General features: G+C 37.9%; 1 protein-coding gene across 1 annotated transcript in view; it reads right to left on the minus strand.

The window, feature by feature from the left end:
• Positions 1–19,816, minus strand: part of ODF2 (outer dense fiber of sperm tails 2) — a 1,208,318-nt gene that overhangs the window by 377,325 nt on the left and 811,177 nt on the right. The window contains exon 10 of the mRNA XM_044058138.1: positions 16,934–17,038. Within this exon, the coding sequence (XP_043914073.1) occupies positions 16,934–17,038 (105 nt within the window). The remainder of the gene's footprint in view (positions 1–16,933; positions 17,039–19,816) is intronic.

A 19,816-nucleotide genomic window follows, 5' to 3' on the forward strand; every position in this document is an offset into this window, starting at 1 on the left:
ACACTCCTCCACCTTTAGTGTTTCTATCCTGCTTTGGTGGCCGAAAAGTGTGGGTAAGAGTTGTAGCCTGGTATTGCAGGGGTGCTCTCTGGAGCCTTGAACCAGGTCTCAGTTATTGCACAGATATCGATGTTCTCCATTTTTAGGAGTGTCTCGAGAGAGAGTGCATTTTGAGGTTTAGACTTCTAGCATTGAGTAGCATTACTTTCAGAGTTTGCATGCTTGTACCTGTTACAGTGGTGGTTTTGTCCTTTGAACTTTGCCTAAAAAAGGCACTATAGTTTGTGGGGTTTCATACTTTTCTGAGTACTGCAATTCCTAGTTTTGGCCATGGTTTTCCTCCTTTTGTTACACAACTTGTTGATATCGGGATTCCACTAGGGTGGTTTGTTCGAGTTGGTACTCTGCTTATTCCTTGTGGGTACAACTACCTCAGTGCAGCTGTTTACATGAAGATATAGGGTTTCTGTAAACAATTTGTATAGTGGTAGCAGAGTTGACATCATTTGGGGGGAAATTTTAGCATGGTGCAAGTTATTAGTAAAAGGTTTGCTTTAGAATAATTCCTAAATGCCCGAAGGTTAGATGGCATCCACTTGTGAAGTGTTTGGACAGGTACATAGCAAAAGGGGCATTACACCCAGTGATTGGCATAATGAGCACCAAGTAGAGGAGAACAATTATATGCCTGATCTGGATGATATAACTTTAGATACAAGCGGTACAATGAAAAAGGATTTCCTTACAATAGTGAATATGCTGGGGCCATTGAAGTCCCACCTTCATGCAAAGGAATGTCTGTGGCAGTCTTTCATTCATCCAGCCCAAAACCTGTTTTGAGATTGGTATTGACTAGCCTTTGTAACTTCAACATACCAAGTTTCAGACTAACCAGTAGGCAGCCTAATATGTTATCCTGTCACAAAAGAAAATATGTTCTTGGCATTGGGTACTAACTGCAGAAATTGTTGAGAGATTTGAGAAGGTTATAGATGCAGGCATTTTATGTGACAATATTGGAAGATTGGTGGGATGAAGTTCAATCTGAATTAGTTGGCCAGTGGATTGGCTATATCCTCTGGTCCAAGTATGTGATATCATTTGTTATTAGCTCACTATAGTGCCAGTCTTTGAGAGTTCTAGCACAGTTAAAAAAAAATATTTGTGGTGATCTTTCACCTGGGTTTATATTTTTACCTCATATCAGGCTTTGGTTGATTTAATCACAGCCCTGAGTTCCTTGTTTAATTTAGCGAGTGTGTTGTTAGCTTTCTGAAAGTCACATTTATTTTTGCATGCAATTAGTATTTTTTCTTTTATTATGCTCCTCATAGGCCTTTATATTTGAATTTGGTGTTGTATTTATTTCTGAGGGGAGAAGATGCATCTATGGAATGATTTAAATATGCATAGAGCTTGGCAGTAAATTATTTTGTACAGTGGAAGTTTGAAACAGGCTAAGTAGAGGGACCGCATCCCCAACTAATGCTCTGTACCCAGCATAGTTAGAAACCAGCACTACTCAGACACAGTATGTGACATGGGATCAATTACACTAGCTTTCAAGGATGGTCAGGTCATTTTCTTTGACATTTTCCACAATCAAACCTGAGTGTCTTCATTTGTTCTTTCAGCATGTAACAGCATAGGGCTATACATAAAGTGACAGTTTTCATTTTGTGGGACGGTAGGAAGGCAGCCTGTATTTGCAGATATGCTTTTTGTCTTTTCAAGCTTTTGCCTTCTCAGCATATTGGGTGGCATTGTGTCAGCTTTGAACATTAAACTTTGGGCAAAACTTATTTCTTCCTTGAATTTCTTTTCTTTCCAGTAATGTTGTTCAGACTATCACTGAATAATAAGACTAGAAAAAACTCCAAACAAACGACTGTTCCAATGGTTCTGAGGCCTACGGTTCTTTTTTTTTTTTTTTTTGCTTTAACGAATTTCCTTTCAACAAAGGCTTGAGATTCACAGAATGTAAGCAGGGTAATAAGGATATAAATTTCAATTGCTTCAGTTTTTGCTTGATTGACTCCCATGGGTACACATATTCATTTATTGTCAGTGGCAGTATGACTGAGCCCAGCTAAACTGCATTTGTTATTGGGAATGTAAGGTTTTCCATCCCAAAAGGCTTAGTGTGAGTGTAGGCCATAGGAGTGAACAGCCATTGCCAGGTGACCCATGCGGGTGGAAGGGAGGTAGTTGTGGCTCATAGCTTGGGTGTTACTTAGGGAGAGCTCTACATGTTGCACCTACAGACCACAACACTGTGGAGAATGTGTTGCCTACAGTCTGCCAGTCCTTTAGTCGGCAGCAGTACTGGCACTCTAATGAGCCACTACAGGGTTTAGGAGCTGCAAGGGGAAGAACAATAATCTTGGGGGGGCAAACTTATCTGTCCTAGTGTAAATGGAAAAGTATTTTGTTTTTTGACTTATGAAAGATGCATCTTTATAATGAAATGTTCATGCATCATGTAAGTAATTACTACCCTAGCATATACTTGCAAGTGATCTGATCAGAGATCAGCAATATGAAGGGGGCATGGCTTTGTCAGCACTATTAATGTGGTTGTGGCTTGTTCAGGGGGGCAGCAGTCTGGGAGCTGTGAGTACAAATTTGAAAATCCTGGCTACACCCCTGATCTGTATGAGGTATTTAGTCTAACAAGGGCTTTATGAGAGAGTACACCATCACACCAGTTCATCAGGTAAGCCAAGAGCCTTATACTGGCCTTCATCAATAACAGTATATGCCCAGTATGAGCCACTTTGGTCCCATACATCAGTATGCAATTAGCAACTGAGTATCATAAATAACACACATGCAGGCACTCCCTTCAATTATTTTGAGTGAGAAAATTTCAGGGATAGTAATGGTACTGATAAAAATGTTAACAAAACAGAAGCCATCAGCTATTGTCAAGAATATATGCATAACTAAACAAAACTTAAATACAGAGAGTGAGACCAAATGTGGAAGCCCTTTACAGCCAAATCACTTCTCACTCATAGCTATAGTTATGCGAGTGTGTTACCACATCAGCTAATTCCCAATAAGTAATCATTCAGCTGAGAGGCTGATCGATTCTTGTATGATGGCTGTGAAGTCAAAGCCTGTCTCTCCTCTGACTTGGGTATAAAATTAATATGAATATTTTTTCAAGTCACTGCTTTCACAAGATCCCAGTTAAATACATTCATGAATATATAGAAGTTGGAGCAACAATAGTGGAATGTACTTTCATAGGGCTTGTCAACTGCCTTGCTATATCTATCACATCATAAAGGTAATACAATGAGTTAACCACTTAGATGTGATTTGATAAGATAAGGAAAACAGAACCTGACAATTTTTAAATAAACACATTGGTCTGCCCTCAGAAAAGCATTTTTTTAACCAGGTAATAGCTCAAGTCCTAGCAGACATCCCAGAATGTGAAGGTGGTATTTGCATCTGTTCCCATGCTTAGGGAGAGAGGATACAACTAGATGAAAGAACTGGTTGAAGTCCATATAAAAAATTACTCATATGTCTAAGGTAAATGTCACAAGAAAGGCCCCAAAACATGTTGGATAGATTAGACAGGAAAACAACAAGGATGCTTCATGCTCATCAAATGATTTATAAAAATCAGTGCATAACAAGATTACATATTCCCCGTTCCGAAGGAGGGATGGGCCTCCTTGAAAATGATTACATATATAGATTTGCAATTGTGGGACTCCACACATATCTGCTGACCTCACAAGACCCAAATGTAGTGAAAGCTTTGAAACATGAGGAGAATAAATCTAAGATGACTTCTCTGCTTAATCTAGCAAAAGCATATCGGCATTGAGCAGGAATGGAAATCAAAGCAGAAGTAGAAAAAATCAGGCAGCAACTGAATGTGCCAAAAAACAAAAGGAATTTAAGGTGCAGGACCAGATGAGAAGGCAAGAAATGTGGAAAATGCATAAATATAGTTGCAAGTATAGAAAACGTCTGGAAGAACCTCATGTTGATCACGAATTAATGCAGGAATGGTTAAGGAGAGACGAATTCAAACCAAGAGGTGAAAAGCTATTACTGTGGCCCAAGATAGTGGGTTGCGTACACGTTCGTTTACAAAGTCCATTGAACATGTGGGAGAAATAGACAAATGTAGGTTTTGTAAAACCAAATTGGAAACAGTCGCACACCTCGTTACTGATTGCGACATACTAATGGCAGAAGGACTGTATACTGAAAGGTATAATAATGTGGCAAGACTGTTGCACTGGAGACTGTGCAAACATTATGGGATTGAAGTGGCTAAAAAACACTGGAAACATGAGCTACAAAGCATTACAGAAAATGATGAAGTTTACATCACATGTGATCATCCATTACCAACAGTTCAAAAGATACAAGCTAGAAAAACAGATATAGTGGTCCATGAAAAGAAGACAAAAATAGCACTGATCATTGAAATCGCCATACCCAGTGACTACAGTGTCCTGCGTACAGAGAGACAGAAAAGTCATAAAATATAAGGATCTGCAGGCAGAAACAACAGCAATGTGAAAGAAAAATACCCAGACAGTTCCAATAGTAGTAGGAGCAACAGGTCTTATAAAAAGAATCTACAATCATATTTAGATATGTTACCAATATATGTAATCCCATACGAACTGCAGGAGGAGTCATTACTGGGCACACTGCAGGCGCTGCGAAGAGCACTTTTGGCTGACATCAAAGATTGAAACAATACTAATTTTATGAACTTTAATCGCACTTTGACTTACGAATGGGGTCCATTCCCATCATGGTATTAGAAACCCAAAAGACTTGGAGAAATTAAAAAAGGGAGAGACCTAATAAACTAAAATATACAAAAACTAAACTTGACTGAGAGCACTTTAGCTTTGTTAAGGGTAGTTCTTGTCAAATGAATCTGGTGAATTTTTCAGACTCAGTAATGCAAGCTGTGGATAGTGGTCATATTGGCTATACAGCAGGACTTGACCTTGCCAAGACATCTGATGCCATACTACATACCAACGTTATCAACAAATATCTAAATGTGCTCCAAATAATCTCTGTGTAGTTAGGTGGACAGCTAATTGGTGGAGGGGCAGAACCCATATTGAGAGATTGGCAGGCACATACCCAGAGAGCATGAAGGAAACCAGTGGGGTACCACAAGATGTATACTTCTCTGATCTCCAAAATCAAAAACAGGGAACTCTATTCAACAAAGTTTGAGGATGACTATAAATTAGGGGCTGTACTCAAATCCTCTCCTGATATGCAAATCTACAAAGTGAACTTACATATGTTAATAGCTGGTGTTCTGAAAATAGGCTAAGAATAAATCCTAAAAGAGTTATTTGTTGCATTTGGTAAACAAATCCTGCACCCAAGCTTATAGTATAAAAACACCACAACAAATGGATAATGTTGTGAGAGACCTATTATTATTGTCCTGTTATGATGTCATTGTCCCTTTTACTCAGTCCTCATTAGGTCAGCTATAGAATATAATGCCCCCTTTGACATGTATCTGTCCAGACATGCAACAACTGGAATGCTCACAGAGATAACTTAGTAAAAGGATACAAGGACTAAACAACATGTTCTTCATGGACTGACTCAAAGCCCTGTCACTACACTTGATATCCTACTGACTGCTAATAGGTAACCTGTGTCAGACATACAAGACATCTTTTTACCCATTACTGATGGATTCACTGCACATCCGCAAGTTAAATAGCATTAGAAATAATCACTGTAGGAATCTATACCTCTTGTGCAACATTAACAGAATGGTCTGGAGGGACAGGAATATCTCTGAGGATAATGCTGTTGTGGAACAGACTCCCCCATCCACATAAAACAAAGTTAATACCTATTCATTTTCACATACAACTTAGATCTATGAATGGGAAATACAATATTTACCCCAAGAATGTCACCTGTAGTTCTATTGGGCAGGGGTAGCTCCTAAATGCTTTATCCCATGCATGGGTCCCCTCAAATTATCTATGGTATGATCTCAGTTATTATCATTAGGAGTTATACATAATTGTCGACCATGGGATGGGTAAGGCCAATCTATAACCAAAAGGGAGTGGCTATTTTAAGCACAAACAGGGAATCTGACTAAGCCTAAAATGGCCTACAAGGACAGTTAGCCTAGTACTTACCTATGAACCTAGGAGTAAGGTTAGAGCAAGGATTGATAACTCCATCTGCATTGATCATTATTTTGAAACAGTGGTCAGGAAATCCTGTCTGGCATAGCTGATTACAAAGGGCATTCTTTCTAAATGCAAAGTCACCCTTATCACTCTATATTCTGCATTAATCAATACAATTACCCACCCTTTAGGATGCATCTCACTAAACATATTAAAGAATTGGAAAGACTCCAAAGGTTCCTGACAAAAAAATATCATGGGCCTAAAGTACATATTCTACCAAGAAAGGCTGGAGGGCAAAGTTCCCATGTGCAGTATGATCTATGCTTTGCCTTTTGGGCCAGTAGGGATCTGGTAGTACAAGACCACTTATTTCTATAAAAATCAAACAATCCAGACAACACATGTAACATTTATCTGAACATGCTGCAACAAATAAACAATTTACGATGGAGAGACATATTTGTCACTCAATGACTACCTTGTCTCTGGAACAAACATCTTCTCCAGATTGAGTAATGTGACACATTATCTTCCTTTAAGGACTTAAACAATTGAGTGGGTATTCATAAATTCAACCTAGAGAGAAATGACCTATGGTAAAGTCTAAGGGTGGGCACTGGCAAGGTGTAAATAGCCACATGGACCAGCTGCCTTGTACATTTCTTAATTAATGGTGGCTGACATGCAAGACAGATTGCATGAGGACATGCCACACCTTACAGCTACAGCATGGTGGAAGATCCAACATGCAACCTTTGGAAGGCTATTTCACAGTGCAGCTCAGAAAACCATCCCAACTTATGCATGCTATAGTTCCTGTCTGACAAAAGGCAGTCAGCATACAGCAGATCTGATCCACCACAGGATAAGTGAGCTGGAAAAAACTACTCACTCCCATCCACCCTAGTCCATCCCTCCAGCATCCAGGACTCTAGTCTTAATGGGCTATTCCTCTATGCTGTGGAACTAATATATCCTCCCTAATAAACAACTCTCAAGTGAGCAAAAATTGGTGTCAGGTATTCGATGAAGACACTGGACATAGCAGAAGCCAAAGGGCAAATAAATTAATTGATAATGGTAGTTCAACAAATAGAATCAGAGGAAATGTCAGGTATGTGAAAAGTAATATGCAGCTAAGCAACCTACATGTCTAAACTTGCAAGTAAGATTCTTGCTTACCTGTTCCTTTTGATTCAAGATTCAATCAAAAGGAGTATGACAAGACTGTGATGTCAACATCTTGCACTTGTTTGTCACTATCAATATCATTAAATCCTAAACAGCTATTATTAGTCTCCAAATATTCTCCCTTTTAAAATCAGGAAAAATCAGACATAAGGTTTTCTTTCTCTCAGAGGGGAATGACTGAAAAGGTTCAATACCCAAAGGATGGCAAATGAAAAGTAAGGCCAAATCTACCACAACTCTTGACATATAAAGGATAGTCTGGAAATAGTGTGGCACAAAACTTCACAGCATAATCTACAAATATCCTCCCCTCTGACGTAGACGTCCACTGTAATTTAAAACCATGTTATAAAGTACAATAACTTTCATCACTGGGTAGAGGAGATGGTGCAGGGTAAACGTAATGACTGAGTCAAAAACCACTAGCTGCTTCTGTACGTTTATTTTGTAATTCTCAGCACTGATGTTGCTGGCTCTCCTGGAACTTATTTTCCCAAGCTTGCTGCTTTTATATGATAATTTTTTGCCTTTTATTTATGCATGTTACCATTTAATTTGCTTTCTATAAGCAGCAACAGTTTTTATGATGCAGTTTCTAGAATACTAAGGGATTATGGGGTCACAGAATCATAGGAATTACATGGCAAGTAAGTCATGACAGCATACGTGCCTTGCTGACACACCACCCTCATGATGTACCTCCTGCTTCTATAAGGGCAAAGCAGGTCTAGCTAGTGACAAATTTGTAGATGCTCATCCACTCATCAAGATTAGTCTTTAAGGAGTGAAGATATTACTCTGTAAAGGTAGTACCTTTCATGGACTGAATAAACATTGGGTAATGTATCTGCCACTCTAGTGTGTTTTGTTTATATGTTGGTGGAGATTAAAATCCTTAGTTCTAGGACATCTCACGCTGTTTGATTTGCACAGACGAAAGAGATCAAGGAATGTTGGGTCCCAAAGGGAGCACAACGCATACCACCGATCTTCATACAAGAGTCTACAAACAACCATATATAGAGACAGGGCTTCAACCCTATCTTGATAGCCAAGGGTCTTTAGACAAATATTCTTTTAAGAAGAAACATCTTCATTAAATTATCACTGACAACATAGGCAATCATACATTTATATAAACGAAAACAAACCATATTGACATAATCTTAGTTGCAAGTATTTCACATCACAAACCATACTGACATTTTAATTGCAAATATTATACATCACTCAATCTACCCAATCACTGTCAGTCAAACATTACATAGCTCATTCAAATCCTGCCTTCTTTTAAACTTTATTCCTCCCCTGTATATATTGTTCCCACAATTCCCATTTTTTCGTATGTAATTTGCTCCTTCCATTTTCTAAAGATCCTAACTCCTGTTATTTTATCACTGTTACTATATTCACTACTTCTAGTACAGTTGGTTTAGACTTTGATTTCCATTTTCTATTAATTGCTTTTTTGGCAGCTACCATAATTAAACTCAGCAAGGCCTTACTATGTCTAGGCAATTCTGATTCTGTATCACAGCTCAGAAAACTAATTTCCCTAGTTACACCAGTTTGCTCACCCAGTATAGAGTTGTCTGCAGGGAATCTTTAAAGTCTGCCAATTCATTACACTCCCAGAAAATATGTTCCCAATTACCTCTTTCTTCCCCGTCATACCTCCAACATTTGCTGTCTACCAAAGAAAAAATTCTCTGGAGTCTACTTGGGGTATAAAAATATCTGTGTAAACATTTCCAAGCAAAAATTCTAAATATTCTAGATTTTGTTGCATATTTGGCAGGAAAATGTATATTACCAGTTTCTTTATGAATTGCTTATCCAATCTCTCTTCCCAATCCTTTCTATTCTCCTCTGATTGGTTCTTATAAGTTATCATGCAGTATTTTATATGCACTACTAATTATTCCCTTTTGTATATGCTCTACTAACTATTTCTTTTTTACCAGCAACTTTTGTTCTAGATTCTACTAAAAACTCTACCAGTGCTGGTCTATCATTTAGGCCCCCCCCCACCAATTTCTTTCTCTTTGCTTATACTCTGATATCAATCTTTGACAGGGAAGGCAATCTCTAACCTGTAATCTAACTAAGTTCTTGGCATTTTCCCATTCTATTACCTTACCCTCTCTCTATTTATTTGCTCCCACTACCCTGGTTTCTTTGCCAGTTTTTCCAATAAATGTCAGCCCCTATTTCCTATTGTCTCTATCCCTAATTGCAGTCATCCATATTGGCAGAATCTCCTTCTCAGTTCCTGTGATGGCTTAGTTTTTAGAATATTTTCCGAATATAACATTATGTATGATTATTGTTATTCTCCTTAAAGGTCTGCATCTGAAATCCCAGTCTCTCCTTGTTTCTTGAGACACCCCCCCCCCCATTTAATCATCACCACTTTCCACTTTGAATTACAGGTTTATGCTTGTGCTATGTATAGGAGCCTTAACTGTGTAGCTCTGAAATACCCTTTCTAATCAGGTAATCCCAATCTGCCTTGTTCTAATGGAAGAATCAGCTTATCCCACATAATTTTTACAGTCTTTCCCTCCAAAATAAAATCCTTCAGCTTTAACTGCTATCCACAATTTCTCCTCTGGTTGATACAAATATGCATGATCTGAGTACAAGATTAAAGGGACTAAACATTTTAACTTCTTCTATCTTATTATCCATATCCATACAACAGAGCTTCCAATTTGTCAGTTTTTGCAATATCTTTTGTTTAGTCTCTTCCCACATATCCTTAGCTGCCACAACAGAATAATTTTTAATCCATACTCCTAAACACTTCATTTTATCATGTCCATATAACTATGGATATTGCTAAACCAATTTGTGTGTGAGTACATAATTTATCTCTGTTGCCTTTGTTTTAGCTTCATTAATTTTGTATCCCGAAAAGATATGAAACTGTCTGAAAGTTTTCCACAACACTATAATGTCCTCTTCGGGTTTTATCAGCTATAAAGTAATATCATCTGCAAATACAGCCAATTTATCTTGACTACCATACTAATTATATCCTTGAATTTCTGGGTCCTTTATTTTCTTTGCCAAAATTTTCTAAATGTAATGCAAATAACAAAGGGGAAAATAGAACACCCCTGCCTTGTTCCTCTACTCAAGCAGAAACTATCAGGGAGGACCTCACCCCACTTTAATTTTCACCTCAAATCCCTCATATATCCAATTTTCACCTCTGATCTCTCGTACTGTATATCCTCCTAATCAACTTTATGATTTTTTCAGGAAATGCAAATACTTCCATTCCCTTGTTCATAAATGTCCCAGCTTACTCTGTCAAATGCTTTCTCTGCATCAAGACTGACCAACAACAATGATATTTTCTTACATTCTGCTTCCCTCTGGATCATCAATGTTCTGTTAATGCTGTCAAATGTTTGCCTCCCTTGCACAAAACCACACTGATCCATATCTATCAATTTTGGCATTACTTTTGCCATTCTTTTAACCATTATAGACATGAACACTTCATAATTGTGGTTTAGTATTGAAATAGGTCTGTATGAAGCTGGATCTGACGGATCTTTACCCTCTCCTTGTATTACAGCTACCACTGCTTTCTTCCAGGATGCTGGTACTTCTTCTCTTAAAATACTATATCAGCTTTTTCCCTCCTAGCTTCCAAACTTCCACAAGAATACCATCTATTATCTGTAGATTGGTTATACATCCCAATTTTTATTTCATCTCCTCCTATCAGAACTGTTAGTAATTGAGCCACATCTACATCTAACCTTGGCATATTTCATTCTTTCATAAACATTTCCATTTGTACCTTTTCTTGATTTCCATATTTATCCGCTTTAAAAAAACTTTCATAAAATTTCCGAAACATTTCTAATAACTCTACAGGACCTCGTTACCTTCCTTGTTATAGGTGCCCTAAGCTTGGCAACGGCCTTTCTACTTTTTTCCCTGGGTCCTTGTGCTAAAACAGTTGCTTACCAGCAATCTTTCTAAACTAGTATATATTATCAAGATAATGCCTTATTGTCTGCTCAGCATTCTGCAGTTGATCATCTTCTTGTTCTGTGAGATTCCCTCTATTCTGTAATACTTCAACATTCGTCAGTCCTTCTAAATAATTCTTGTTATTTCTTAACCATAGCTCCCTTTCTTTTATTTCCACTGTCTTTTTAAACTTCACCTTAATTTTTATCCCACTCCCTAGCTATATTTTCAGAAGTAATTTCTATCCTCCCGAATAGCTCCTGACTAATCTCCACTACCCATTCCTTAAATTACTCTCTTTTCAACAGACAGGTGGGAAAGCACCAGTGTCTCATTTTTATTTCATTATCCTCCATTTTTATTTTAGTTATTATTGGTGCATGAACTGAGGGTGGCCGCAGTGGTGCATTGTCGCCTCAGAGCAAGAGGTTCCATTCTCAGCTGGTGTGCCTTCTGTGCGGAGTCTGCATCTCCACCCTGTGGTCATGTGGGTTTCCTCTGGTGCTCTGGTTTCCTCCCACATTCTAAAGACATGCAGTAGGTGAATTGGACACTCTAAATTGATCGTGAGAGTGTGTATGCGAGTGAGTGGTGCAAATGAACTACTGCAGCAGGGCTAGCCACCTGGTGGTGTAAACCTTGGCTCAATGTGATTGTCAGTGTGGAAATGACACCCTGATCCCATGTGCAAAATGGGAAAAGGGGTTGAGGATGGATCTGAAATAGTTATTGGGTATGTATCAAAATGCCGCGGTGGTACGGCGGTAGCATTGTTACCTCACAGCAAGAGGTTCTCCCGTTCGATTCTCGGCATGGCTTGGGAGTGCCTTCTGTGTGGAGTCTGCATGTCCTCCCCGCGGTTAGGTAGCATTCGAAAGACATGCGTGCGTAACTGGGCGTGCCTTCGTTGTAGGTTTGGCATCGAGCTGGCACCTCGGTGTTTCATAAAAATCTACTGCCAATCATTAGCGGACCGGAGTTCCACTGTGGCGACCCCTTACCGGGAAAAAGCCAAAAGACAAACATCATCATCAAGACCTTCAATTAAATGCACATGTTCCTGTGAAATGTAAATTCTGTCTAGCCTAGCTTAGTTTTTATATCTTGTAGAATAATATGTAAACTCCCTCTAAACTCCTATTACTGAATTTGCATCTTTCATGACACATATTTACATAAATTTCTTCAAAAATCTACCTTCCTTTATTAGACATTCTCTTCTGGGGCCCAGACACGTCTTCAATGCTGCAAATCAAATTCTAGTCCCCACCTATAAGCAATATTCCTTGCTGAAAACTGATTATTTCTGCCAGGATTTTCTGAAACTCCTTTAGAGCAGTTTAAGGTGGACTATAAATACATGCAAATGTAATCCTCCTCCCTTGCCAATAGCCCTTAGCACTACAAATCTGTCATTATCATATTTTTATCTTCTTCTATCACTATTGGAGCTCCTCTTGCAATTAATATACTCCTCTTTTCTGTTTCAGATATCCCACTGAATAACCATCCTGAAAACCTTTCCTTATCAAAGTCACATGCTCTCTTCTTACCAAGTATGTTTCCTGCAACATAGCTATTTGCACTCTACATTTTTTAATATAATTCATTATTCTTTTTTGTATTTATCTTTGGGACTATTGACATTTAAAGACATTACAGAAAGCATCAGTGTATTAAAAAGTTTGTATTCCCACCTTTTATGTATAACACCTTATTAGTTAAATGTCTAGTTCCAGCTTTTGTGTTACATGCATACACTGTTTGGCAGGTTTAACTTTTATACAGATGTTTTTTGTCATATCCATTTGAGCCTATATCATATCTTCCAAAACTTTCTGTTTTATTTAAAGTCCTCAAAAAATAATACTTCCTTAAAACCTATTAATGTAATACTAAAACACACAACTACATCCATCTTCAAATGTTGAAATTTTACCCTCCTTATTTGAACAAATGTCCCAAACTCACAGCCACACCTAGACTTGAGTTATTCTAAAAAAAAGGTTATCCATGCCAATACGCATGGTGCAGCCTCTGCATCTAAGTGCTAATTGGTTTTGTCTTATTTTCATAGCTCTCCCAGCTGTGAAACCCCTGAATGCTTTTAGATTCATAGGTGTGTACTGGCTAATGATCCTGGAGCCTTTACAAGCCTAGCCCATAGGACTGCCCTGGCAATGTGCCACCCAACCTTATTTTCCAGTGCCTCTGTCAGGTAGAGCCACTGGAGTGATCCCCTAGTGAATTTTCTATTTCCCATCCACTCCTCAAGATTTCTCTTGAAGAGGGTCAGTGAAGTGCTCTGTCTGACATATATGTGAAGTCTATTGCACAGGTTATGAACCTGTCCCTTCAGCATGTTCTGCTGATTGTGGTAATGAGATTGAGGTCCCTGGAGCATGTGGTGTGGAGGGATTGGGATTTCGTTAGATGTAGCATTTCTAACAGAGCTGGGTCAGACATGGCTTTATAAGTCAAGCAGAGATAGCTTGACTAACATTATCTCCTAGCCAGTTTCTCTTTTTCTGACCCAGCCAATCACTCTTCACCAGAATGTAACCAATTTCTCTATCAGATTCTCTCTATGGAGACATGAAAACCAGACAGCCAGTTTCTCCTTATCAAATTGTCTCCATGGAGACATGAGGGCCACATACAGAATTGCTGCTAAGCATGGATTTGTTTGCTAGAATAAAGCCTCATAATATTCAATATTCTTTTTTCATTTACTTGCTTTCTCTTAAAACCTGTTACTATATCAGTCTATGGGTCCTTAATCTAGTCATTCCTCCATGCAAGTATGAGAAAAAGCACATTAATTTCTCTTTCGTCAAGGTCTTTTAACCATTTTTTTCTTTTACATTCCAGTGCCTACATTACTTAAAACTGAAGAAGAAGAACGAGAGAAGAGAGACAGAAAGAGAAAAAAACAGCAGCATCCATTTACAGTCCCCATTACACTTAAAAATAACTGAGAAAACTTTACTTTATAGCATGCAAAGAAAACCATACATCATAAAAAATAGTACTATTAAAAAAGGTTTTCTTTACTTACAGTTAACTCTGTCCCCTCTCTTCTCCTTCCCAAAGCATTTTCCGAACATTAACAACATGAAGTAGGGCATATACTTTAGACTACCCCACAATTCCAAAACATTCTGAAAAAGTCCATTGTTTCCAGATTTTCTTGTTCTGTCATATTTCACAAATATAATTATTGCATTGTAATCCCACATTATGTCCTGGTTTTATTACAGTTCATCTCCATCTCCCAAATCCTCTCCCTGCTTAATTTCCAATATAATTCTTCTTGTCACCTACCATGATCCTTTAGTTCTCTCCAACATTTTTCAGTTGAAACAGTGGGAAATGTTTTACAGGTACAGTCCCTCTGTGGTTCCCCAGGGAAGAATACCTTGAAGACAGCTGGGTACAGCAGTTTGAATCTCATACCTGCATCTTACTAAATAGTGTAATGAATTTACTCCTCTTCTGCCTAGTGTACAATAAGTAATCCTTCTCCACAAATACTCTGTCTCCCCCTTTTAGTAGTTTGTCCTTCTACCACAGTTTTGACAGAATCAACTCCTCCTGCTGGCTGGTAGGATTGCATCTTTACTAATAAAGGCCTAGGTTGCTTTCACATAGTCACATTTGGCGCATACACACAATGTACCCATTTAACTAACAACTCCTGCTGTAGAATACCAGTCCAGTTTCTTATTCATGCTTTCATAAAATTAATGCAGTCTGTTTCTTCTAGCTTCTCCAGTATAGCTGAAAACCTTACATTTTCCTTAAGTGCTCTATCCTGTAATTCTATTATTTTTTGAAACATCGCTTCCTGACAAGTCTCACATTCAGCCAACTTGCTCTTCATTTCAACCTTTGATTTTTGCAACTTTATCACCTTATTTGAATATCAGTTTAAAGCTTCTTCCATTTTTTCCAGCCTTTTGTTGTTTGTGTTGATATACTCCATCAGTGTTTTGTTTACTTTAACTGGGTATGTGTGTCAATGTCTTATCTTCCTGTATGCTACTGGAAGTCAAGTCTAGAGCTTGCACTGTTTTTTGCTGAACAGCTGCAGAACTTTCTGCAGTCAGTGTTTCTTCCTCACTTTTTTGTAGCTGATTTTTTTTTGCTCTGTATTTCTTTTTCCCTGGGATCCAGGCCATACACTTCCTAGCCAGTTCACAAAAGTCTACTGGCTTTCTCTGTTCAGTTTCTGTTTTCACACTGGGAAAGCTACAGTTAAGTTGTTACTCAATGTGCAGACATCTTGGAAGGATCTAAGACTCTGTAGTTCTTAACCAAATACAAAGGGCATCATACACACTGTTTACTCACACATACATAATTTCTGAAGAACAGTGGATGGCAACCACCACATTCACAAGTCTAAATTCCAGCAGAATCTATGTTTCTGAAACAGAAAACTGAGTTTCTGAAGAGTGAGGTGGCTTGTGAATGGGGGAAAGGATCAGAAGGAGTAGTGAAAGTTATACAGCTTTGACTTTGGTTCAAAACCAGATTTTCCTGTCTGTTTCCACATATTACATCTTCTAGCATATTAGAAATAACGCATGTATAAAAAATGCTATTTCATAAATCAGTGATTAAGTGCATGCTAATCTTGTCTCAATAAGTCTTGTGTAAAAAATGTAGTGTAGTAGATCTTTTTTTCTGTTTCATGTTGGGAAATGATGCTATTTAAGTTATCTGCATATACAAACTTTTCAGACAGAATATGTACATTGAAAATATACCATTTCTCAGACTGCTTCTCTGAAAAGTAATCTTGTGCTTAAGTAATATAAAATATAGTATATTTATTTCAAGCATGCTGGAAAATGTCGATTATGTCACTCAGTTTCAGTTATTTCAATCACTTGAGCCCTAAGTGTTATCTTTCACAGCAATCACATTGCAGTATGAAGTCCTGCAGCAAAACAAATAATGGCTGGAAAGAGTTTTACCTAGTACCCACATGGAAAAGAATCAAACACTAATTACAAAAATCTACTCATTGGAGGAAGCAGGGCTCAGTCCAGTATCATTTATAAGTACTGACAAGTGACAGGTGTGTTTTAAATGCAATATCTGATTTGGGTTCATTCATAACTTATGTAAACAACACTAAATTTGTTTGCAGGCTCAGATATGAATGCCCAGTGAGCATATGACATGAGTGACCAATTGAGTGGTCACATGAGCTGAGTGCCCAACTCCATAAGATTTAATCTGGCTTTGGGAATAGTACTTTAAAACTAATGTATATGGATGACAATTATTATAAGGATTAACTTAAAATAGACAACAGGTGAAAAGAGTGAATCTTGTAAGGTAGCTGACGATTCTGGTGATTGAACATTCCCTTGAATGTAAGTGTTCTTATCGCAGCATTTCATTAGCTCCAAGGCAGTCCCCGTCACTGAGGGTGACAGACTATTGCCCTAACATACTCAGCAGGTTCAGTTGCACCTGGAATGAAGCAGATTTTACTTATCAGATAATGGCTGCTTTTTACAGCTAGCATTTACAGTTTCAACACTTTTGCCTCAGTTACTTACTAGCTCAATCTCTTTGTTCATATCTTCTTTAAGAAGCTTGTTTTCCTTTTCCGACATCTCCAGCTTCAGACAGAATTCATCTGCTTCCATGCGTGTCTTTAGCACCTGCATGCAGGGAAAAAGATATATGTGAATTACATACCGCCCTTAATTTAAATGACAAAATATGAAAAAAAAGGAGTTACGCACTCACCATAATATTCCATCTGTGTTGTCCATTTTCATTCCTCTTGAACCAATGGGCTAGGATCCGATCCTGGGATTCCTATCAGCCACTTTCTAAAACTACTAGGATCCAAATCTCTAGCTCCTCACTTACCCGCAATGTCCCTGACCACTACAACACCTCAGATCAAGTTTGCTGCTATTATATACATATAATACAATAAAAATGCTATGACAGGAAAGTGATAGCTGAAAGATCAGGAACTCAAATAGGAACTATGGTTCTTTACAAAATTTCTGTTAGGTCTCTCCCAAGGAGGAGGAGGAGGGGGGAAAGGGGGATTTGAAGAAGAATAAAAATGGACAACACAGATGGAATGCTATGGTGAGTATGTACATTCTTTATCTGATGTTGTCATTTACATTTGTTCCTCAACCACAAAGTCCCCAGCTACAGTAACCTTGGGTGGCCATCATGGGCTCTATTCCTGGAGATGATATCTAATTTGTAATGTGCAATAAAGGGATGGGAATATGACCAATAGGTAGTTGCACAAATTTCAGTAAAGGCTCTGGAACAAAAGGCTGCTGAAGAAGACACTGATCTGGATGAATGTGCCTTCAGTTGTTCAGGTAATGCAATATCTTTCAAAGAACAGATGTAGGAAATGCATTCTGTTAATACCAACAACGAACTGAGCTCTTTTATCTTATAAGACTTCATCAGAGTGTCAAACAATACCACTTGACAAAATATATAGCAACAAACAATTTAACAATTAAACAATTAAAACAGACCAATCAGGAATTAATTGAAAAAATGAGATAAAAAGTTATAAACAGGCTGTGAAATAAACTGATACCAGGCTGCAAAGTACATCTTAGTATAACAAACTAATATAATGAACAAAATGAATACACAATGTCTTACTAACCTAAAACACGACAAATACTAAAATAAAATAAATAAATATTAATTGTTAAAAATTAAGTATAAAGTATAAATTTGAAAATCATATTGTGTACTAGACCATAGCTGCTTTTTTGCTTTAAAATGCTGGAAATAAAAATAGTGTAATTTTTTTCCAGGGAAATTTGAGGCATTTAATCAACATACTTCTTTACTGTCCACGGTGGCTTCAAGGTCCCCACTTAAAGATGTCACTAAAACTCTGTCTATAGCAAAAAATGCAATTCTTTAAAAACTAGAACAGTGGTAAGAATAACAAAACAATGCATTCATCATTTTCTTCTTCCTGATGTCATATATGTGTTCGCTAATTCTAACTCTCAACATTCTCTTTGTTTTACCAACATAAAATGCACTACATGATGAACACGTCTAGATAGATTAAGTGTGGCATGCTACAATTAAACTTTCCTGTACATGAAATGGATCTATTATAATTATATACTACAGCATAGGGACCTGTGTGTATATACCTACACATTCTACAACAACCACAACTTTTCACTGAACTGTGGTTCCAATGTACTTTGCCCACCCCTGACTCCAGAATGCCCTTGATGTTTCTCCACCAAGAATAGGTGATATTGGGATATAGGCTCAAGCATTTTTTTCAACTCATCTGGAAAGACAATATCCCAGTATTTCCTAACAATACCAACATAATGATATGTAGTGTTACTAAAAGGGATAATCAAAGAAAAAGTGTTGCCCATCAAAGGTTGGGGGTGTGCTATGAATAACCCTGGATCCCTTCAGTATAAGTGCAAAACGGTCAGGTCTGTGTTGTAGTACCTTTGAGACTGCTCTTCCTATTCTCATTTTAGAGAAGGAAACAATAGCTGTTCAGATTTTCTGAAAGCTTTTGTTCTATCCAGGTAAAAACGCAACTGTCGATGTACATCAAGATGATGAAGGGTATAGTCTCCTTTATTTTCAAATTTAGTGAAGAAAACTGGTAAATTGATGACCAGATTGGTATTACTTGCAGAGGCAACTTTTGATAAAAAAGAAGGATTTGTGTGTAAGGCAACTAACTATCTTTGTGAAAAATCAAATACAGTGGTTTGGAAGATGGTGCTTGTAGTTCCAATACTCGTCTTGCAGAGGTTATAGCTACCAAAAACAGTTTCCAGGAAAGAAATTTGAGCTCTACCTTAGCTGATGGTTCAAAAGGGGAATGTACTAAGGCTTGTAAAACCATGGTGAGATCCCAAGGTGGAGTGGGGTCCTTTACTGGAGATCTAAGTAAGAAGGTACTCCTAAAAATGCTTTACACAATTTAGATGATGCTAAACAGGAAGCATTATCCTCTATATGGTAGTTGGAGATGGTTGCTAATTGAGCTTTAATAGTAGAGAAACTCACTCCATCCTAGAAAATTGAGGCAAAGAAGCTCAGTACTGCTGGGATCGGGGCAGTGAAGGGGTCTAATTGTTTCTGATGATCCCAAATAGTAAATAATTTCCATTTACTCTTATAGAATTTCCTAGCAGAGGCTTTATGGGAAGATACCAAACTTTTTCGAACTGGAGAGGAAAGCCTGGAATGTCTAGCCATCATTGGAACTGGGGAACCCATGTGGTCAGTTTGAGACCTACAAGATCTGGGTGAACTGTCCTGATGGATGAGTCGGGAGGTCTGGACTAGTATCCAGCATCCAAGGAGGACATATTAAGTGAGACCAAAGAAAGGGAAACCAAACCTGTCAAAGCCAAAAGATAGCAATGAGGATTGCACTGCTCTTCAAC

Source organism: Protopterus annectens, chromosome 16.part0, assembly GCF_019279795.1.
Source record: "Protopterus annectens isolate FY-2018-M chromosome 16.part0, PAN1.0, whole genome shotgun sequence".
Classification (NCBI taxonomy): Eukaryota; Metazoa; Chordata; order Ceratodontiformes; family Protopteridae; genus Protopterus; species Protopterus annectens.